Raw genomic sequence first — 24,087 nt, 5'->3', positions numbered from 1 at the left:
TGTGGGATCCTTACCAGGTGGGATTGAAGCAGGACATTGAAAGGGTGCAAAAAAGGGCAGCTCGTTTTGTATTATCACATTATAGGGGAGAGAGTGTGGTAGATATGATACACGAGTTGGGATGGAAGTCATTACAACATAGATGTTTTTCGTCGCGGTGAGACCTTTTTACGAAATTTCAGTCACCAACTTTCTCTTCCGAATGCGAAAATATTTTGTTGAGCCCAACCTACATAGGTAGGAATGATCATCAAAATAAAATAATAGAAATCAGAGCTCGAACAGAAAGGTTTAGGTGTTAGTTTTTCCCGCTCGCTGTTTGTGAGTGGAATAGTAGAGAGATAGTATGATTGTGGTTCGATGAACCCTCTGCCAAGCACTTAAATGTGAATTGCAGAGTAGTCATGTAGATGCAGATGTAGATGCATCTATTATCAGTTGCTCTTTACATCCTCGTGCTCCTTTGCAACAGCCTTTTTGTTCGTCATTTATAATTTTGTTCTGTGTTGTATGTGTCATTAATTTCTGTGTAACGACTGAAGTTAATATTCTGTATATTGTTGGTAGGCATGTTATGGGGCGGTATTTAGCTGGGTTTGCTGCGTCTGCTTGGTCTTTAGGTTTCAGAAAGTTATTCCATGTGTAAGTGTATCAGGGAATGTGTATGGGTCTGCAATGTAACTGTTAAATAATTTAATTAGATGTGAATTTGTTGAGGTGAACTTCTTTAGCCAGAAATTTGCTATTTTATCTTTTCAAGGGGCTTACCAATTGTGAGTAGAATTAATTGCTTGGGTGACTTTATGTTGCAAAATTATTACTTCAGGCATTTGTGGTATCATCTTGTATGTGTCTGTTTCAGCGTGTATCCACCGTGCATGCCTGTTATGTTGTACCGGGTTTGACCATATGTTGCGCCAGAAGTGTTCCATGTCTGTTATGTTTGGTGGATTGTCTATTTTAATGTGTGTGTTATCTATTGTCTGGTAAATTATTATTATTATTATTATTATTATTATTATTATTATTACGTTAACACTGATGACACCAGTTGCATGTAAATATGCTCAAAGCGGGAATAAAACATTTGTATAATAAGAATGAAAGCTTTCACTACTGTTAGTCTCTCTAAAAATACCCTGTTCAGATTATTTTTATACAATAACCTATCAACTGTAAAATATTTAGCAAATGGACATCAAGGCACATTGCAACAGCTTAAAGTCTCTTTATTCATAAACATTAGCTTGTTAAGAAGAAAGAATGATTTAAAATAACATCATGTGACCACCCACAAACCAAAATGTGATGTGAAATGTTTAAAAACATTAAAGCTTACACACTACTGTTAATCTACTGCTAAAGACATGTTGTTGTTGTTGTGGTCTTCATTCCTGAGACTGGTTTGGTTGCAGCTCTCCATGCTATCCTATCCTGTGCGAGTTTCTTCAGTACCTACTGCAACCTACATCCTTCTGAATCTGCTTAGTGTATTCATCTCTTGGTCTCCCTCTACGATTTTTACCCTCCAAGCTGCCCTCCAATGCTAAATTTGTGATCCCTTGATGCCTCAGAACATGTCCTACCAACCGGTCTCTTCTTCTCGTGAAGTTGTGCCACAAACTCCTCTTCTCCCCAATTCTATTCAATACCTCCTCATTAGTTATGTGATTTACGCATCTAATCTTCAGCATTCTTCTGTAGCACCACATTTCGAAAGCTTCTATTCTCTTCTTGTCCAAGCTATTTATCGTCCATGTTTCACTTCCATACATGGCTACACTCCATACAAATACTTTCAGAAATGACTTCCTGACACTTAAATCTATACTCGATGTTCACAAATTTCTCTTCTTCAGAAACGCTTTCCTTGCCATTGCCAGTCTACATTTTATATCTTCTCTACTTCGACAATCATCAGTTAATTTGCTCCCCAAATAGCAAAACTCATTTACTACTTTAAGTGTCTCATTTCCTAATCTAATTCCCTAAGCATCACCCAACTTAACTCGACTACATTCCATTATCCTTGTTTTGCTTTTGTTGATGTTCATCTTATATCCTCCTTTCAAGACACTGTCCATTCCGTTCAACTGCTCTTCCAAGTACTTTGCTGTCTCTGACAGAATTACAATGTCATCGGCAAACCTAAAAAAAAATTTATTTCTTCTCCATGTATTTTAATACCTAATCCGAATTTTTCTTTTATTTCCTTTACTGCTTGCTCAATGTACAGATTGAATAACATCGGGGATACGCTACAACCCTGTCTTGCTCACTTCTCAACCACTGCTTCCCTTTCATCTCCCTTGACTCTTATAACTGCCATCTGGTTTCTGTACAAATTGTAAATAGCCTTTCGCTCCCTGTATTTTACCCCTGCCACATTTAGAATTTGAAAGAGAGTGTTGCAGTCAACTTTGTCAAGAGCTTTCTCTAAGTCTACAAATGCTAGAAACGTAGGTTTGCCTTTCCTTAATCTTTCTGCTAAGAGAAGTCGTAAGGTCAGTATTGCCTCAAGTGTTCCAGTATTTCTACGGAATCCAAACTGATCTTTCCCGAGGTCAGCTTCTACCAGTTTTTCCATTCATCTGTAAAGAATTCAAGTTAGTATTTTTCAGCCGTGACTAATTAAACTGATAGTTCAGTATTTTTCACATCTGTCAATACCTGCTTTTTTTGGGATTGTAATTATTATATTCTTCTTGAAGTCTGAGGGTATTTCGCCTGTCTCATACATCTTGCTCACCAGATGGTAGAGTTTTGTCAGAACTGGCTCTCCCAAGGCCGTCAGTAGTTCTAATGGAATGTTGTCTACTCCCTGGGCTTTGTTTCGGCTAAGGTCTTTTTGTGCTCTGTCAAACTCTTCAAGCAATATCATATCTCCCAATTCATCATCATCTACATTCTCTTCCATTTCTACAATATTGTCCTCAAGTACATCGTCCTTGTATAGACCCTCTATATACTCCTTCCATCTTTCTGCTTTCCCTTCTTTGGTTAGAACTGGGTTTCCATCTGAGCTCTTGATATTCATGCAAGTGGTTCTGTGTTCTCCGAAGGTCTCTTTAATTTTCCTGTAGGCAGTATCTATTTACCCCTAGTGACATAAGCCTCTACATCCTTACATTTGTCATCTAGCCATCCCTGCTTAGCCATTTTGCACTTCCTGTCAATCTCATTTTTGAGACGTTTGTATTCCTTTTTGCTTGCTTCATTTACTGCATTTTTATATTTTCTCCTTTCATCAATTAAATTCAATATTTCTTTTGTTACCCAAGGATTTCTACTAGCCCTCATCTTTTTACCTACTTGATCCTCTGCTGCCTTCACTACTTCATCCCTCAGAGCTACCCATTCGTCTTCTACTGTATTTCTTTCCTCCATTCACGTAAATTGTTCCCTTATGCTCTCCCTGAAACTCTGTACAACCTCTGGTTCTTTCATTTTATCCAGGTCCCATCTCCTTAAATTTCCACCTTTTTGTAGTTTCTTCAATTTTAATCTGCAGTTCATAACCAATAGATTGTGTTCAGAGTCCAAATCTGCCCTTGGGAATGTCTTACAATTTAAAACCTGGTTCCTAAATCTCTATCTTACCATTATATAATCTATCTGATACCTTTTAGTATCTCCGGGATTCTTCCATGTATACATCCTTCTTTTATAATTGTTTGAAATATATTTATTCATTTTTTATGTTTTATATGTCTTTAGCTCATCATGAAAGAGCTAAAGACATATAAATCATAAAAAATGAATAAATAAAATAGAAAGAAACTTCCACATGGGAAAAATATATTAAAAACAAAGATTCCAAGACTTACCAAGCGGGAAAGCGCCGGCAGACAGGCACATGAACAAAACACACAAACACACACACAGAATTGCGAGCTTTCGCAACTGGCAGTTGCTTCGTCAGGAAAGAGGGAAGGAGAGGGAAAAATGAAAGGATGTGGGTTTTAAGGGAGAGGGTAAGGAGTCATTCCAATCCCGGGAGCGGAAAGACTTCCCTTAGGGGAAAAAAAGGACAGGTGTACACTCGCACACACACACCCACACACATATCCATCCGCACATACACAGTGTATGTGCGGATGGATATGTGTGTGGGTGTGTGTGTGCGATAAAGTTGATTAGGAAACATAAAATCTTCTTATGTGCAGGCTATAATTACTTACAGATCACACAGAGTGATTACAAGCAGCGAATGCAATGACTTGTGATAGTATGTGAAAAATAGTATAACATTATTGATAATTTTAGTTGCGCAGCCACTAGGCCATGATCTTATTGGAGTGGCCTTGTGTCGGCAGCCCTCTTAACAAATTACTACATGTGTACTCTTAGCCAGCAATTCAACAAAAGACACACTTCACCTCAGAATCAGTAAATACTTTATTCATTCTGCACATGCAGTTGGTTAAAAATGAATACTAGATTGAGGTGTTTTATGAAAGTAAAATGAAATGATCGTGTGGCACTGATGGCCAGGAGGCCCCATCTGGGGACGTTCAGCTGCCAGGTAGAAGTGTTATTTCAGATGATGCCCCATTGGTCAACTTGTACGTTGGTGATGATGGAATGATGAGGACAGCACAACACCCAGTCCATGAGCAAAGAAAATCTCCAATCCAGCTTCAAATTGAACCAGGGCCTCCTGCATGGTAGGCTAAGAAGGCGGACTATATGAAAGTAGAGCAGATCTAACAACTACAACATTCAATAGTCAAATTTCACTTCATACCTAATTGACAACAGCATCTGGTGTCTGGCATGGAAGCATTTTGAGAACATTAAGCTATGTTGTTGTTGTTGTGATCTTCAGTCCTGAGACTGGTTTGATGCAGCTCTCCATGCTACTCTATCCTGTGCAAGCTTCTTCATCTCCCAGTATCTACTGCAACCTACATCCTTCTGAATCTGCTTAGTGTATTCATCTCTTGGTCTCCCTCTACGATTTTTACCCTCCATACTGCCCTCCAATACCAAATTGGTGATCCCTTGATGCCTCAGAACATGTCCTATCAACCGATCTCTTCTTCTCGTCAAGTTTTGCCACAAACTTCTCTTCTCCCCAATCCTATTCAATACTTCCTCATTAGTTATGTGATTTACCCATCTAATCTTCAGCATTCTTCTGTAGCACCACATTTCAAAAGCTTCTATTCTCTTCTTGTCCAAACTAATTATCATCGGTGTTTCACTTCCATACATGGCTACACTCCATACAAATACTTTCAGAAATGACTTCCTGACACTTAAATCTATACTCGATGTTCACAAATTTCTCTTCTTCAGAAACGCTTTCCTTGCCATTGCCAGTCTACATTTTATATCTTCTCTGCTTCGACAATCATCAGTTATTTTGCTCCCCAAATAGGAAAACTCCATACCCCATACAAATACTTTCAGAAATGACTTCCTGACACTAAAATCTATATTTGATGTTCACAAATTTCTCTTCTTCAGAAACGCTTACCTTGCCATTGCCAGTCTACATTTTATATCTTCTCTGCTTTGACAATCATCAGTTATTTTGCTCCCCAAATAGGAAAACTCCCTTACTACTTTGAGTGTCGCATTTCCTAATCTAATTCCCTCAGCCTCACCCGATTTAATTCGAATACATTCTATTATCCTCATTTTGCTTTTGTTGATGTTCATCAAGACACAATCCATTCCATTCAACTGCTCTTCCAAGTCCTTTGCTGTCTCTGACAGAATTACAATGTCATCGGCAAACCTCAAAGTTTTTATTTCTTATCCATGGATTTTAATACCTACTCCGAATTTTTCTTTTGTTTCCTTCACTGCTTGCTCAATATACAGATTGAATAACATCAGGGAAAGGCTACAACCCTGTCTCACTCCCTTCCCAGCCACTACCCCCTTTCATGTCCCTCTACTCTTATAACTGCCATCTGGTTTCTGTACAAATTGTAAATAGCATTCACTCCCTGTATTTTACCCATGCCACCTTCAGAATTTGAAAGAGAGTATTCCAGTCAACATAGTCAAAAGCTTTCTCTAAGTCTACAAATTCTAGAAGTGTAGGTTTGCCTTTCCTTAATCTAACTTCAAACATAAGTCATAGGGTCAGTATTGTGTCATGTGTTCCAATATTTCTACGGAATCCAAACTGATCTTCCCCGAGGTCAGCTTCTACTAATTTTTCCATTTGTCTGTAAAAAATTCGCATTAGTATTTTGCAGCTGTGACTTATTAAACTGATAGTTCAATAATTTTCACATCTATCAACACCTGCTGTCTTTGGGATTGTAATTATTATATTCTTCTTGAAGTCTGAGGGTATTTCGCCTGTCTCATACATCTTGCTCACCAGATGGTAGAGTTTTGTCAGGACTGGCTCTCCCAAGGCTGTCAGTAGTTCTAATGGAATGTTGTCTATTCCCTGGGCCTTGTTTCGGGTCAGGTCTTTCAGTGCTCTGTCAAACTTTTCACACAGTATCATATCTCTCATTTCATCTTCATCTACATCCTCTTCCGTTTCCATAATATTGTCCTCGAGTACATCACCCTTGTATAGATCCTCTATATACTCCTTCCACCTTTCTGCTTTCCCTTCTTTGGTTAGAACTGGGTTTCCATCTGAGCTCTTGATATTCATGCAAGTGGTTCTCTTTTCTCCAAAGGTCTCTTTAATTTTCCTGTAGATAGTATCCATTTACCCCTAGTGAGATAAGCCTCTACATCCTTACATCTGTCATCTAGCCATCCCTGCTTAGCCATTTTGCACTTCCTGTCGATCTCATTTTTGAGACGTTTGTATTCTGTTTTGCCTGCTTCATTTACTGCATTTTTTATTTTCTCCTTTTATCAGTTAAATTCAGTATTTCTTCTGTTACCCAAGGATTTTTGCTAGCCCTCATCTTTTTACCTACTTGATCCTCTGCTGCCTTCACTATTTCATCCCTCAGAGCTACCCATTCTTCTTCTACTGTATTTCTTTCCCCCCATTCCTGTCAGTTGTTCCCTTATGCTCTCCCTGAAACTCTGTACAACCTCTGGTTCTTTCAGCTTATCCAGATCCCATCTCCTTAAATTCCCACCTTTTTGCAGTTTATTCAGTTTTAGTCTACAGTTCATAACCAATAGATTGTGGTCAGAGTCCACATCTGCCCCTAGGAACCTGGTTCCTAAATCTCTGTCTTACCATTATATAATCTATCTGAAACCTGTCAGTATCTCCAGGCTTCTGCCATGTATACAGCCTTCTTTTATGATTCTTGAACCAAGTGTTAGCTGTGATTAAGTTGTGCTCTGTGCAAAATTCTACCAGGCGGCTTCCTCTTTCATTTCTTAGCCCCAATCCAGATTCACCTACTACATTTCCTTTTCTCCCTTTTCCTACTACCGAATTCCAGTCACTTATGACTATTAAAATTTTCATCTCCCTTTACTATCTGAATAATTTCTTTGATTTCATCATACATTTCTTCAATTTCTCGTCATCTGCAGAGGTAGTTGGCATATAAACTTGTACTACTGTAGTAGGCATGGGATTCGTGTCTATCTTGGCCGCAATAATGCATTCAGTATGCTGTTTGTAGTAGCTTACCTGCACTACTATTTTTTATTCATTATTAAACCTACTCCTGCTTTACGCCTATTTGATTTTGTATTTATAATCCTGCATTTGCTTGACCAAAAGTCTTGTGCCTTCTGCCACCGAACTTCACTAATTCCCACTATATCTAACTTTAACCTATCCATTTCCCTTTTTAAATTTTCTTACCTATCTGCCCGGTTAAGCGATCTGACATTCCATGCTGTCCTCTTGAGTAGTCCCCACCCAGAGATCCGAATGGGGATCTATTTTATCTCTGGAATATTTTACCCAAGAGGTCGCCATCATCATTTAACCATACAGTAAAGCTACATGCCCACGCTACTACACCCAAAAACTACACTACCTGCACTGCACTCTAATGTCTCTCCTGTCTGCTACATTACTCCCTACCAGGAAAGTGGACTGATGTTTGAAAACCTTGTAGGGGGATTGACTCACAGACCCAATTGTGTTGTGCACCTTGAGGACTACTTCACATTGACAAATGGCAGAGCTGCTGGTGATGAAACAATTGGAACTAAGTCAGGGTTGTGCTGTGTGTCCTCATTGGAATTTCTTCTTGAAAGAGGTATGCAGTTTCACATGGTTATGTGAGAGAGTTGTGCATTTTCCATTAACAATAATGTTGAGCATGTGGTCTCCTCATCATACTACTTTATATGGCCATGAGTAAGGTGACTTTCATGGGGGTCTGACACTGTCAGAGAATAGCCACTTTCTGGGGCTGGATGCAGGAGATGTGTTCTCTCAACTGACAAATAAAACCATCATCTGTCACATTGTGTTACTACGAGGTCTGTGGATCCACAAACTCTCCTGGCAGGTGTAACATTTCACCATACACAAGTTCAACAGCTGAAGTGTCCAAATCCAGCTTGTAAGTGTTTCTCATAGGAAACAAAACCATTGGTAGGGCTGTGATCGAATATGTAACACAGCACGTCAGAACTGCATTCAGTGACTGGTGCCAGCATTTGTTATTAACAATCCAAACGAATTCAAAAGTAATAGCAGTGAACATGGCTACAACACTAGGAGAAAGGATGATCTTCACTACTCAAGGTTAAAGCTAACTTTGGCTCAGAAGTGGGTAAATTATGCTGCCACAAAAGTCTTTGGTCGCTTACCTAATAGCATCAAATGTCTGACAGATAACCATATAGCATTTAAAAGGAAATTAAAAGAATTTCTTAATGGCAACTCCTTCTACTCATTAGATGAATTTTTGGATATAGTAAGTGGGTAATTTCCCCGACCCCCACAAAAAAATTAAAAATATTAAGTGTCATGTGATATTTTGTGTGATGTAATATCTTGTATAGACACCTTTCATTAACTTGACACATTCAACATCATTACGAAGTGTCGTATTCATGATCTATGGAACAAGCACTAACCTAATCTAATCTAATCTAATCTACCCGATACTGATGAAGTGGCTGATCATTTGTGATAAAGACCCCTACCTCTGCTGTGATCATGCTGAGCCAATAATTCGTCCATATTCTTAGTCAGTAAATCCACTTTGGCAGACAGCATGTTGTAATCAGCCTATCTTACCACCTGCAATGACAATCTGTTGCACACCACCATTATTGTACTCTTTTGTGCAGATGTTATAGCATCAAATGTTTTGTCAGCTAACTCCACTACAGCATTTAAGGGCATACCAGTTTGTGCCACAATAATTGCTTTCACCTGCAGTGGCAAGCGATTATTCCACAGCATGTGCAGACTATCATCTATAGTTCCCTTATTCATCTTACTCCAAAGGTGTCACAAATTTTGTGAGGGTCTTCTATCGCCACTGTCTTCTTGAGATAGGACTTGTCTGTATATTCTTCCTGTGAAGAGGAAACTTGTCATATCAGCTCCATTTTTAACTTCTCACATGTGTCCATCATACATGGAGTGGAAATCACAACTTCAATCCCCATTGGATATTTCTGCTCTAGCTGGTTTACTATGATTGCAAATTTGGTTGTGTCTGCCGTAATTCTGGCATGGGAGAAGATTGCTTCCACCTGCACAAACCATAATTCTGGGTTATGTAGCCAAAAGGGTGGTAAACATATGGTGAGTCATGAAACTGAAGGCACAGCCTCCACTGACACATCCGTCATATCGAACGTGAGTCCTTCCTGTGATATAAGGTCCTTCCTGTGATATAATGCAGCTAATTCTATCAGGTTTGGGCCACCAGTGTTGGAGTGTCCTCAATTCTGCTGCTGTCTGAGCGAATTACTATGTGCATAACATTATCTGCCAATGCAGTGAAAGAGACTCTTCAATCAGAATCAGTAAACACTTTACTCATCCACAGAGTTAGTTAACAACAAATATTAGATTGAGATGTTTTACATGAAACTGGAACAGACCCAACAACTAGAACATCCAACACTCAAATGAAGCTCCCTCACTAACAACAGAAAACTATTCTAAAAGTCAAAGAATGTAGTGGCTCTGGCCCAGAAGCACTTTGACAGTGTTACAAAATTCCATGCAAAAACCACACATCTTGCAAAGCACTGTAGTGTCACTTCTGTCTGATACAATCTAATGCATTCTTCTGTGCCCATCATTTCATCTGCATATGCTGTGAACATCCTCAGAGCTGTATAGACATTAGTTACTTTTTGAAATAAAACAATCTCAACAAGCCAAAGTGCTTGGCATTGTACTTTGACATGCTCTTTGCAGTTATTTCCAATTACAATTACTATTTGAAATTAATGCTCTTAAATTATTAACTTACAATATTTATTATATCTATTTTAAGTAACATCATGAATCAATCAAAGGATACTGGCAATATATTCCTCACTGGGTCTTGAATAAAGGAACTTGAGGTCTGAACCAAGGACTGTGGCATATGGGATGTTGCTCTCCGGCTCACATATTTTACAAAGTGGAAGAATTCTGCTACATTGCAAACAAAATAGTGTATGACTGCTGAAGTAAGGATGATATAAGAAGCATGCTAACATGGGTACAGAATCTTTTCCTCACTAAAAGAAGCCTGCTGCTACCCTACATAGACTTTAATTTGAGAAATAAATTTCTGTTAATGTACATCTGGAGCACAGCATAGTGTGAAAAATAAGTCATGTGTTGTGGGCAGTTATAAAAGAAGAGAGTCTAAGTGTTTGAGATGTGATAATATAGAAAGACATTAAATTAAATGGGCTGATAAACTAATAAAAGCTGAGGATCTTAGAATGAGAAATTCACAAGCCATGTTTGGATGATTCTTGTTTCTTCCACTGGAGGTCATCATGGCATGCCGAATGAAATTTACTGACAGATAACAATCAAGATGTGAATAGTGAGGAGAAGATTATTGAGTGAGAGGAGGGAGCAGCAGACTGGTGTGAGTGGCAAGAACTGAAACATAATGGTTAATGATCTGATAGATGACGTTCCATATTTCAGTATAAGTATTGTCATTGGCTTATGTTTTGTGGTGGGATAAAAGTGAAAATCTAACTTTTGACATTTATGTACTGTAATTAAGTGTGCGGACATGTAGCAGTCGCAATATTGAGAAAAATGAATTCGTTTAGTAATTACTGTAAAGCAGCATTCCCAGTTTGGGTTTTATTCTATGTTTACATCTATATCTACATACATACTCTGCAAGCCACTGAACAGTGCATGGCGAAGCATACCATCTACTACATATCATTTCCTTCCTGTTGCACTTCCAAATAGAGGGAGGGAAAAAAGACTGCCTATAAGCCTCCATATGATCCTAATTTCTCTTATCTTAACTTCATGCTCCTCACAAGCAATGTATGTTGGCGGCATTAGAATCGTTCGGCAGTCAGCTTCAAATGACAGTTCTCTAAATTTTCTCAATAGTGTTTCTCGAAAAGAACATTGCCTTCCCTGTGTCAAGTAGGAAACTAGTAATGCTGCATCCTAACATTACAGGTTTGAGCTTCCTACTCATCCGCATTAACTTACATTTTTCCACATTTAGGGCTAGCTGCCATTCACCACACCAACTGGAAATTTTGTCTAAGTTGCCTTGTACCTTCCTATAGTCACTAAACTTTGACACCTTACTATACACCATGCCATTATTAGCAAACAACTGCAGATTGCTGCCCACCCTGTCTGCCAAATCTTTTATGTACCTATAGAACAATAGTGGTCCTATCATACATTCCTAGAGCACTCCTGACAATATCCTTGTCTGTGATGAACACTCACCATCATGGAAAACATACTGCATTCTATTATTAAAGAAGTCTTTGAGCCACTCACATATCTGTGAATTTATTCCACATGCTCATACCTTCATTAACAACCTGAAATAGGACGCTGTGTCAAATGCTGTCCAGAAATCTAGAAATATGTAATCTGCCTGTTGCCATTCATCCATAGTTTTAAAACCATGCTGACTTATGCATGAAGCTCCTCAGTGTCAAGGAAGTTTATTATATTTTAAGTAAATATAGGGGAAGGAAAACATTATTACAGATGCTCTCTCTAAACTATCAGTTGGGGAAGAAAGTGAAGAGAGTAGTAGCAAATGTGAAAGAGATTCCAGATATACCTGAAGGGAATTAAAGAAGAAAAGGAGATAAAGAATACCTGCAATGAAAATTATCAAAAGTCATTACAAGTCAATAATTTAAAGCTTGGAGTATGAATTAAATGCAATAAAATTTAGATTGTGTCACAAAAATGGTGTTGGGATGAAATACAAGTATCAAATAAGTAAATTTCATCTTAAATGGAAATTCTAAGACACAAAAATTTCTCAAAAATACTTTTACTAACAAAATATTTAGATTTTTATAACACTGAAAAACTTTGTAAAACATGAAAAGTTGTTCCATTAAGTTTCAGGTGTGCAGCCGCAAGAAATCTCCTTCTTCTTCTAATATTTCGGCTGTATACCGTCCAGCCATCTTCAGAGTGAGTCGCAAGACTGCCGCTCCACTGCTCGCTTCATCCCTTTATACTCATGTACCACGCGACTGCACATGCGGCCACAGATGCAAAGGCGCCAGACATGTTGGTCGGCGGCAGAGACATGCATAATGCACTCCGCAGTCTATCTGTGTTGGCATATCGATATATCATTGTGAGCTGCACTGTAACAACGTCTTTGTGAGTTTATTACAGCAAGTGCTGGATTCCATGATTTATCCAGATTGAAACCACTATGTCTATTAATGAAATTCATTGTCAAGTGAATTTCAATTGCCTCCTTCACTATTGAGCCCCAAAAGGATGATGTAGTTGCCAAAATTTCAACGTTGTCATACAACATACTGTGACCAGTATCAATACAGTGCTAGGCCACTGCCGACTTGTTAGGTTGTAAAAGTCATGTGTACCTCCGATATATAATACACTTTGGGACATGAAGTGTATAGGAAGCCGATGCACACCAATCTGTATTTACGTACAAATAGCTGCCACCATCCTGCCCAGACAATGAGTGTTCTCTGAACTTTGACCCACAGAGTGCAAATTATTTCTGATGAAAGCAGTCTGCAAGATGAACTTTCCCACTTACAAAGAGTGTTTGAAGACAATGGGTACTCTCCACAAGAAATACAGAGGGCACTGAAAATGAAACCGAAAGAGGCCACAAAGAAAGCAGAAGAAGATGAGGAAACCTTTAAAGCAACGGAATTCCTGCCATATGTGGGTAGCCTCTCATCAAAAATAGGACAGATTCTCAGCAGACACAAAGTAAAAGTGATTTTTCATCCTCCACCCAAGACAGCTGCACTCATGGGCTCCATCAAAGATGATTTGCTGTTCTGAAAATCTGGAGTTTTCAAAATTCCATGTAAATGTGGCCTTTCTTACATCGGACAAACAACTTGTACTGTTCAAGAAAGATGTACAGAACACTGGAGGTACACACGACTTTTACAACCTAACAAGTCGGCAGTGGCAGAGCACTGTATTGATAATGGTCACAGTATGTTGTATGACAATGTCTTAATTTTGGCAACTACATCATCCTCTTGGGGCTCAATAGTGAAGGAGGCAATTGAAATTCACTTGACAATGAATTTAATTAATAGAGGTAGTGGTTTCAATCTGGATAAATCATGGAATCTGGCAATTGCTGTAATAAACTCACAAAGATGTCATTACAATGCAGCTCACAATGATATATTGATATGCCAACACAGATTGACTGCAGAGTCATAAATACAACTCACGCATTATGCATGTCTCTGCTGCTGACCAACGTCTCTGGCGCATTTGCATCTGTGGCTGCATGCGCACTCGCGCGGTACACGAGTATAAAGAGACGAAGCGAGCACTGGAGTGGCAGTCTTGCGACTCACTCTGAAGATGGCTGGATGGTATACAGCCGAAATATTAGAAGAAGAAGGAGATTTCTTGCGGCTGCACACCTGAAACTTAATGGAACAGTCTTTGCGCTGCCAAAACCTGAAGATTCACATGAAAAGTTGTGTTCAGGGAAAAGGTGACATTAGATTGTAATTTGGTTTGACAAATACCAAAACAGCTGTTGAGATCAAGTTTCATCATGTATTAAAAACAGGAATGCTAAATTATAATTTTACAGTTACTGATCATATAGAGAGGTCAAGTCACTATATGAAAATTGCCAACAAATGTTTAATATTTAACATAAATATGAACAGTTAGAAGTGGTATGAATTGAGAGGTTAAAATGTAAAAGTTGTCTTGACTTTGGACCAAGTGCACCATGTTTGACACTGAAAGCCAGGTGGGGAATGGCTTGATAGATGTGTTCAAGCTGGATTTTCTCGTGCAACAAAAGTGCTGTCACAGCAAGTGACATGACGGTTGATATAGCATTGATGCTGAGTGCTGTAGTTTCCACATACATGTGTCAAAATTGCCATGATACTGTTTTCAATATGGCATCAGCTGAGATTATTCATACAGGCATTGGTGTTGTCATTCAGGTTACGGTATAGATCTGAGCCGCAAATCCAATAAAATAAAGAGAAAACACAAGTGTTGGATTTGGAAGTGGAATTTATGCTAAAGAAATACCCAAGCGTGAAACAATTTTGAATAATCAAAGCTAATTTTGACTAATAGTAGAGTTGTGATTTTAGCTCTGTTAAAAAATCGGGTACTCACATTAAAGATGCAGTGTTGCCTCAAGCAAAAGTAGAACTGACACTATGACGTTTGACATCTGATGACTACACATTTCCAATATTTGGGCATATACCACAACTCAAAAACACATTTGCAAAGTTTTACCATGATATGCTTGATGCTTTTTACAATGTCCTAAAGATTCATTTAAAAATTAATATTTTCACTCTAGCACCACTCATGAGTTAAATACACTGAAATATCAAATTTATTGTAAACTGAGTTTTGGAGCCATGCTTTGTGTAATGTAGTTTATTCTTCCACTAAAATTCTGCCACCAGAAACGTTGTTACGGTGTTTTTTCAAATCCCCTGGGTAAGTGTATAAGGAGCATTGAAGGTTCCAATACTAGAATCTGAATATACTGCCAGTATTGCATTAATTTTCACCATTTTTAGAATAAACTGAGCTGTCGTGAAACCACAAATAAGGTTTCACCAATTACATAATACTTGCTTATTCACACACAAATTTTATCAACACCTCATGTAATAGAAACATCATATACTTTCACCTCATAAATTAACCATAATGTGCTCATAACCACAATGGCATACCTTTATACACCAAAGTCACATCCTGCCACTGAAGCATAATGAACTACACTCAAAACAATACATATCTGAGATACCTATAATACAATACATCATTGAAACTATGTAAAGTATAAATATGAAAACCATCATTTACAGCATGTTAGTTTTGAAGATGGCAGCCCTTTCTGGCACTAATTGATGTTGGGAGAAGGAAAACTGCATGACAAATTTAAAGCGTTTTTAACTTTTTGCAGCATGGCTAAAAGTGACATCACTCAGTGGCACCACAGAAATTTGGATGTTTCCACACACTTCTTCAACAATGGTAATCAAGTAGCAGCCATGTGATATCGTTTTCTTGCAAGTGGAAACCTAGCTTAAAATGCAGATGTTCGTGTAAACTCTCATTAAGCTGTTGTGTTGTGCTACAACTTCATGGTTCTTAAAAGTTGTGGAGCAAGGTGTGTAAAAAAGTCATGTAATTATTGAAACTAATGGTCAACATTTTACATATGGCAGTTAAATCCATTATACAAGATCCTGAAAAGCAGGATATGTCAGTCTGAGGAAACTAAGTACACAATTTTGACTTCTGCAAGATCACTGAGAACAAATCTAAGTATTTTGTGCATAGTTGTTTTCTCAAACAAAAACAAATTTCACACTCATGTCAAGTGCGAAGGCCACCATGATCACATGTATCTCATATGCCATATAGTAAGAGAAAGGATAAAGTTTATGGCAGCCAGAAATGTTGGACCAAGTACGCAAGACATAGCAGCCATGAATTTTGACCCAGTACATCTGGTGGCAATAGAGAATGTTGAAGAAGAGGTGTATTGATCTTTAGCACCAATACCTGGCACCAGTCGAAAGTGCAATGAAAAATGGACTCAGCCAACTCAGACTTATGCTGCCGCTATAAACAACACTCCAGCAATGAGACAATGCAAGAACAAATCAACTGTTTCACAAAATTCAGTGCCCTGCAGAAGATCAGGCATTTGGAGAATGGAAAACAACACACTGGTATGTTTGCACTGTAAATGCCCTGGATGAGTCATACACCACAGCAGAGAAAGAAGATCAGTCTCTATGACTATTATGCCACAAGGCGTCAATGATCAAAACAGTCCTATTCATGCCAGTCAACTGCAGATGATCGCAGTTGACTTGTGGGGCAAATTCATTGCCATACCCTCTATGAGACCACTTTCAAACATGCTGTAGATATTACCCGTTTCCATAGAAATGTATCAGCTGCTTATCTAGATGCTGAATTCAGGAAAACTAAGTGAGGCAACCATGTATGGAAGTGAGGCCACAAGAGATGAGAATCTTCTTCGGACAACAGTGACTAAGATGCAGGAAATTACATCAATGTCATCATCAACAGCCAACCTGTCTGGGCACTACTCAGTTCAGTGTCTTCTTTTTCTGAAATACTGAATGATTATCTTTGCCAGCTGAAGCAACTGTGTGGAAACAAATAAGCGAAATACATCCAGCTGACAGGAAAATGTTCTGTATGAAAAACTATCAGTGACAGAACACAGAACCTTTGGCTTTGATGTTTTAACAGAATTTGGTCATAATATTATTCTCAGATAGGACTTCTAGCAGGCATCACAAGCAGTCATAGGCTGTCAAAGATCAGAGCTACCGATTGAAAAATGATATTCCAACAAGCTCACGTAACAAATATTGTTCTAGGTGATCGCTTGCCATTGAAGATCAGCATCATCAGTGAGAAGAGTCCCAGTTATCAGTCTAGATGCTCAGTTCAACTGTAAAAAAGCTACTCATGCTCACAAAAGAAATCTATGAGGGTAATCCCAAAAGTAGGGTCTCCTATTTTTTATAAGTACAGAACTCTATTTGTGTGGCAGTTGGTCACACTGTTATAAAGAGTGCTTCACATGCTGTGTTTAAACATGTGCATGCCATGCTGAGGCGCTCAGTCTTGCCTTGGCACTTGGCAGCAGACGAGAATGGAGCTCCCGTTGGATGTTACTGCCAAGTGCGAATTGCACACAGTTATTTGGTTTTTGAACACAAAGGGCACTGCGCCGATTGGCATCCATCGCCAATTGACGGAAGTGTATGTTGAGTTGTGAATGGATGTCAAAAATGTTTGTAAGTGTTGTAGAGAGTTTTCATCTGATTGGACCAAAATTCATGATGAACAAAGGAGGTGGAGACTGTCAATTTCTGAAGAGACAGTATTGAATGTTGAGCAAAGCATGCGTGAAGATTGGCGGATCACCCTGGATGATCTCTGCATGTTGGTTCCTGAAGTTTCCCAAAGCATCACTCACAGAATTTTAATGGAAGCAATGAACTACTGGCAGGTGTGTGCAAGTTGGGTGCCACACAAGCTGACTGAGGACCACATGCGGCAACGAGTTGATGCTTCCTGTGTATTTCTTCACCACCTTGCAGCCAAACAGGACAACTTTCTGGACTCAATTGTCATGAGTGACGAAACCTGGGCATACCACTTTACACCCAAGACCCAGCAACAATCATGCCAGTGGGCAGCATCCTTCTTTGCCAAAGCTGCGGAAATTCAAACAAACACAGTCTGCCGGGAAAGTCATGACAACCGTTTTTTGGGATTGGAAAGGGGTATTGTTGGTCGACTTTATGCCAACTGGGATCACAATTAACGCTGACAGGTACTGTGAGGCTCTGAAAAAACTCAAACTGGCAATTCAGAACCGGAGAAGAGGAATGTTGAGCAAGGGCGTACACATTCTCCATGAAAACGCTTGTCCACACGTTGCACGGCAAACTGTTGCTCTCCTGCAACAGTTTCAGTGGAACATAATCACCCACCCACCCTATAGCCCTGACTTGGCACCCAGTGACTATCACCTATTCCCTAGGTTAAAAGAACATTTGGTCGGAAAGCGATTCAGCTCCAATGACGAGGTGAAAGAAGAGGTATATAACTTTCTGAATAGAATGGTGGCGAGCTGGTATGACATTTCCATACAAAAACTGCCACAGTGTCTACAAAAATGCATCGACAGAAATGGTGATTATGTCAAAAAATAGCTAAATGTTCAAGCTGTAAACTGATGTAAACCATTGTAGAAATAAACAGTTCTATGTACTTATAAAAAAAAATAGGAGACCTTACTTTTGAGATTACCCTCATACATAACAGTGATGCTCATAAGCACTGCAGATGATCAAAAATAACTTTAGGTCACTGTCATGAACAGCTACAGCTCATCCCTAAAGATATGTGCATAGGAACATCTGAATCAATTTAGGATGCCACCAACAAAGAATTGTGCTCAAATAACACACAGACAATGCAATGGAGCAAGCTCTATCAAACTTGTAGTGCCTCAAGAATTATGGTGTAAATTCTAGAAACACTCAGCCCTCAAAAGCCTTGAACACTCGATATTTTAGGTACGAGTGCGGGAGAGTAAGAATGTTTCTACCAATGCACCTGTTTCTATGTGCAGGTCAGAATTTTGTTATTAGAAGACTGTAAGAGGGGTGAGTCATTGATGACGGCAAGTGTTTGCCGCCAGTACCACAGAAGATGTGAGCAGAATTCAACGAATAATTATGTTGTATTCTTTGATGTGTTAGTGTCTGTAGTGATTGTAAAAAAGACTAAGGAACAATTGAATATAGGTTTCTTAGCACATTAATGTATTGGACTCACTTGAGGCTGGAGACTTTTGAATTACTTCATGTTTTGACTATGAGCAAAGCAAAACACGTGTATGCTATTTGAATATGTGTAAATGAGTCTAATATTTTCAGATAACAAGAGACTGTGTGGAGTTGAGTTGCAAGGCACATGTCTCTCAATTCAGTTAACTTGCACGTTGTGTGTAGCCGATCCTCTTCTCTTGAGTTATCAGCTACGTTGATCTCCCACAAGCTTTTTCTCCTAAGACTATAGCTGGTTAAGGCAATTTATTAAAATACTTATCTATTCTTGAAATAATTTTGGTGCTCGTATAATACTTTTCAGTTCCATCACTTTATGTTGTCAACTTTCACAGATAATAACTTCTGCAAGCTAACTTATTCTTTACACATTAGACTAATTTGCACATATTCAAATAGCATACATGTGTCTTATTTCATTCATAGCCAAGACATGAAATGATGTCATTAGCTGAGATTCAAGATGACATCATTGAATTTTCACAGTGATCTTGGTTCTCTGCTGTGGTTCTCTAAAAGAAGTACTATGGCACAATGCATTTCTATATAGACTACTGATGCACAAACAAAGTCACGAAAATAGGTGTCTACCCATTTCCACACATTAGCGGGACCCTCGACTGTTTGAAAGGAGCAAAGCATCTCTCACGTTTGGACAAGCAGACGTGCTACTGGAATATTGATGGTGACAAGACTGACCAGGAAAAGACTGTCTTAAGAACATCTGACTGCCTCTACGAGTTCAAATTTGTGCTGTTTTGACTATGTATAACATCCCATCCACCTTTGAGCATATGAAGGACAACCTGCTTTGACATTTTAAATGGATAATGTGTCTTTGGTACCTGGATGATATTGTCATTTTTTGCAGACATTTGAAGAACATGTGTGTAGATGAGTGTTAACACCACAGATCTTCACTTGAATACAAAAAAGTGCTTCTCTGTTACCCAAGAAATAAAAACCCTGGGACACCTAGTTAGTAATTATGGAGTCCATTCCATTCCAGTACTAAGCAAATAAGATCAGTCACATATTTTATGAGTCCTTGGTGAACTTGTGATGTGAGAAACTTTCTTGGAATGTGTTTATACCACTGACAATTCATAAAGGACTTCTGACTGCTGTACCAAGAGACACTGCTTGCAACAACTATTGCAGAGAGACACCAAAATTTCCTGAAATAGGATGCAAGAAAGATAATCCCTTGTTCTTAAGGTGGTGCTAACATCTTCTCCAGTTCTAGCATTGTGTGAAGAGAATGGTGGAACAGAACTTTAAACCAACACTAGTGGCCCTGGGATTGGCGCAGTTGCAGTTCTTTTGCCAATTCACCCAAAGTTGCTCAAATGGCGATAATTTATGCTTCCAGAATATGATCTAAATCTGAAATGAGCTACCCTACAATGGTGTTTTTTCAAACCATTCAATACTGTAATGGACCACCATTCACATATTGACTGACTTGCCTGAAGGATCCATTGGATTGAGTGGTTTGATGCGCATTGAGGCTTTAGGAGTACGAATCACAGTGGTACACAAAAGCGTAGCAAACATGTGGATGCCAACTGCCTTTCAAGGAATCCTTTAGCTGAGTACAGCAGTGCAGATGAAATCTCAGCCATTGCTACATTAAATGACATGGGTGTTGAACAGGTGGAAGATCTATAGCTGCTGGAAGCAATAGAGGCCTTGAAGGAGGAGGAACTTACTGAAAGAAATTTCTAAGTCATAAACAGAATATTACATAAGGGGAACTATGATCCAATGGGGCAAAAATTGTTGTGTGTTATCCCAGATCATGTACAGTGAATTATTCTGAAGAATGTTGGCTTGCATACCATCCCAGGACTCCAAAGAGAAGGACCGAGAGCACTATACTGTGAAGCAGTGTTCATTAAGATAATGTGCGGGATGTTCAGTATGGATTTTTACATCTGTGTGGAAAGTGGTTTACTAAAATGCTGTTTTGGGACACACTGTATCCTTTGTTGCTTGTGAGAGTCACATGTGAAGTTGAGAATTATGCCATTTTTGAAGAAGATAAAAGTGCAGAGATATCATTCAGTACCTCCTGATGAGGACCTACTACAATGCTAAGGCACATATTAATGATGAGAGTTTGTTGTTCAAGGAAACTGAAGGCCATTTTGATGATTGTGGAGCTATGAACAGAATGAATATCATTGATATTCATCATTGTGAAGAGGATGTAATGGAACAACCAAAACATAAGGATTCTGCAGTGCTGCCATATAGAGCATAAAGACGATCTAGATCTAGGATGTTGTAATTGTCTACAATGAGAGCTTCTGAAGCAGTGGGTCACTGTTTCTCCAAGAGAAGGAGAAATGCCATGATTGTGCTGCATTGAATGTGGAGCATCAGCTAACATTTCTGGGTGGCATGCTGTAGCTCTCCAGTTTACATCCGATCAACAATAAATATTTTTAATTTTGAATTTGTCATTTCTAGAAGATAGACAAAATTTCTTGTTTTTAATTGTTGCATATTATGCTATGTGCAATTTTTGTATAAATAGCAGCACTTTCTGTCTAGGAGCAGTTCTTATCTGTGTATACAACTGTGTTGATTACCAATGTGCTTTAGTGCTAAGTGTTGTACTTCACTGATGACCCAGCTTTCTGAATGATATTCTAAGAGTAGAAACTGATACTAAAACCATTTATGTGACTAGTGACTGGGAAAATGCAATAAACCAATTATGTTTATAAAGCAATGACAGTGCACACCTTGGACATTATCCCAGCCTATGCCAATCTTTTCAGTATGCATGAATATTATTTTTCTTCAGTATATGGTATTTAGAATTTTTCCCTGATTCATTTAATCCTGATAAGGGAGTTCTAGAGAGCAAGAGAATAACAAATGTCAATGTGGATAATTATTAAACATCATTGTAAATTTAGTCAAATGTGCTATGGAGAAGGTTGCACATAGAATAGTAAAGACATATACTGACTTAAAACGCATTTCCAGTTGTGCTTTTGCTTACCTCTAAATCTCCTGATGTTACTGCTAAGTGCACTGCTTTGTTGCGACACTCCTGTGGGATGTCAAGGAAGTTGCTTCCTGCACCCCATAGCAGTCTTACAGCCTGTATGACAAAGAATCACTTATCTCTTGTTAATTGCATTATATCAGAATAACAGTCACATGAAATTATATTTTCAATCAAATTTATGGTGGTTTTAGATGGATTCCATCAGTGAGAAGAGTGTTTTCAGGTATGGAATGTGTCAAGAAAAAGAAAAATACACAATAAAAGATGTTGCCCTGTGTGATTTGTAAGGGAAATATATCTACAAAACATACTATTTTCATTCATTCACATGCTGTTTTCCATAAATCCCATCTTGGGAGAGAATCTTCACAGGCGTGGAATGAATCAAATTATATATTAACAGGCAAAAGTAGTAACTGCAGGCTTATGTAAAGAATACTAACAGCATATTATCACTTGTGCTAACCTGCTCACATCAATAATCATGGGACTCACTTTTAGATCGAGAAGAGCATCTGCTTAAAACAAAAAGCACTGTTCCTTCTCTTATAATACTTAGCTGCTGTTTGTACCTGATACTGCAAATGAAGTATTCATGTAAATTTATACAGACTACTATCAGCTGTCTACATACTGACAAAGTCAAACTCTGTATAATAGAGGAGTTAAGTGGAATTTACATCACCAAAAGCAAATCTTTTCATTTCGTGTGGGAGGAGGGGTTACTAAAGCAGAAAGTGGTGCATGGAGTTTCAATGGACCTTAATAATTAAGAGAAATTAGAAGCCAGAGTCATTACAACAGAATCCCATATGAAAAAGAGAATTGATGGCACTCATTACAAAGTCCTCACATCCTTCTTTCCAGTAATTTCTATCAGTTTTCCAGATACTAATTAACTTAAAAGATATTCAGAATTCAATATAAGTCACACCCAAATTTACTTTTGCCATCAGACCCCATAAGCTTGTTTGGTTCCAGGATTTGCCATTACACTTTTGTTGTTGTAACTTAAGTGAACTTAACACTCCTTATTACTTCATGAAGCTCTTAATTGAAATACATGAAATGTATTCACAGTTGTGAATATGGACAACCATCAGCTGTGTAATGGAGTGATGACAATGAAAATTCATGCCAGACCAGGTTTCGAACCCGGACTTCTCATTTATCATGAGCAGTTACCTTACCAATATGCTATCCAAGCACAATTTATGGCCTAACCCAAACTTCCACATGTTATCAACCACTTGTCTAGAATCTGCACTCATAAATCCATTATGTATGTGGGATTTCAGTTGGTTGTAGCCCAAGGATACACACACATTTCTGTAGGACTTGGTACATTTCATACAGACGTCCACATTACAACAAACCATACAGTGAACTGGACAAGCAAGATGGCATGGGCCCTTAGGTTCAGAGTCAAAGAACTTGCGATGGCAGAAATATATCATTTGTACTTCTCGATGCCACACAGCCCCCCAGCCCCCCCCCCCCCCCCCCCCCCCAATAGTGTGTAGTACAGTTTGAGTGCAGTGGAAGAGGGGTATGTCCAGTGGTGAAGGCGGTGAGATGGCAGTGATGTGATGGGGATGTCAATCGCCAGAGGTTGCTGTGGCAGGGACCATGCTGGGACGTAGACATGGAGCCCCTGTAGGTGGTGTGGGAGGATGAGGCATCAGCCCGTGTATGAAGATGGAGCAGTGTGGGGAGGGACTGTGTCCCTCGCATGATCAGGAGGAAGCAATCAAACCATAAACCTCCCTAGGGGGGTTACTGTAGCTCAGAGAATCATCTGGTCAACCCCCCACTGCAGCAGGCGAGAGCCAGTAATCATGTGGGGCAAGTTGCCTTGCAGCAGGATGAAGATGTGGGTGTTAACAATGAGGATGGTGACATCCTCCATACGTTCGGGTGGGACATTGGTTTGTAGAACCACTAGAGAGTGTAGTGGGAAGGATGTAGAGAGAGAAAGAGAGAGAGGGCGAGAACCAAAGGAATACTGTTTGCAGAATCACATTTGGGTGAGGGCTGTGGCAGCAGCTCTGCAGCATCATAGCTTGAGTCCTCAGTGCTGGGAGGCTGCATAACAT

At 39.0% G+C, this 24,087-nt stretch overlaps 1 protein-coding gene across 1 annotated transcript in view; it reads right to left on the bottom strand.

The window, feature by feature from the left end:
* The window catches only part of LOC126284410 (serine/threonine-protein phosphatase 6 regulatory ankyrin repeat subunit C-like), a 312,174-nt gene that overhangs the window by 6,842 nt on the left and 281,245 nt on the right, over positions 1-24,087 (bottom strand). The window contains exon 18 of the mRNA XM_049983326.1: positions 21,983-22,084. Coding sequence (XP_049839283.1) covers positions 21,983-22,084 — 102 coding nt within the window. The remainder of the gene's footprint in view (positions 1-21,982; positions 22,085-24,087) is intronic.

Source organism: Schistocerca gregaria, chromosome 1, assembly GCF_023897955.1.
Source record: "Schistocerca gregaria isolate iqSchGreg1 chromosome 1, iqSchGreg1.2, whole genome shotgun sequence".
Classification (NCBI taxonomy): domain Eukaryota; kingdom Metazoa; phylum Arthropoda; class Insecta; order Orthoptera; family Acrididae; genus Schistocerca; species Schistocerca gregaria.
This window is presented reverse-complemented; position numbering and strand designations above follow the sequence as displayed.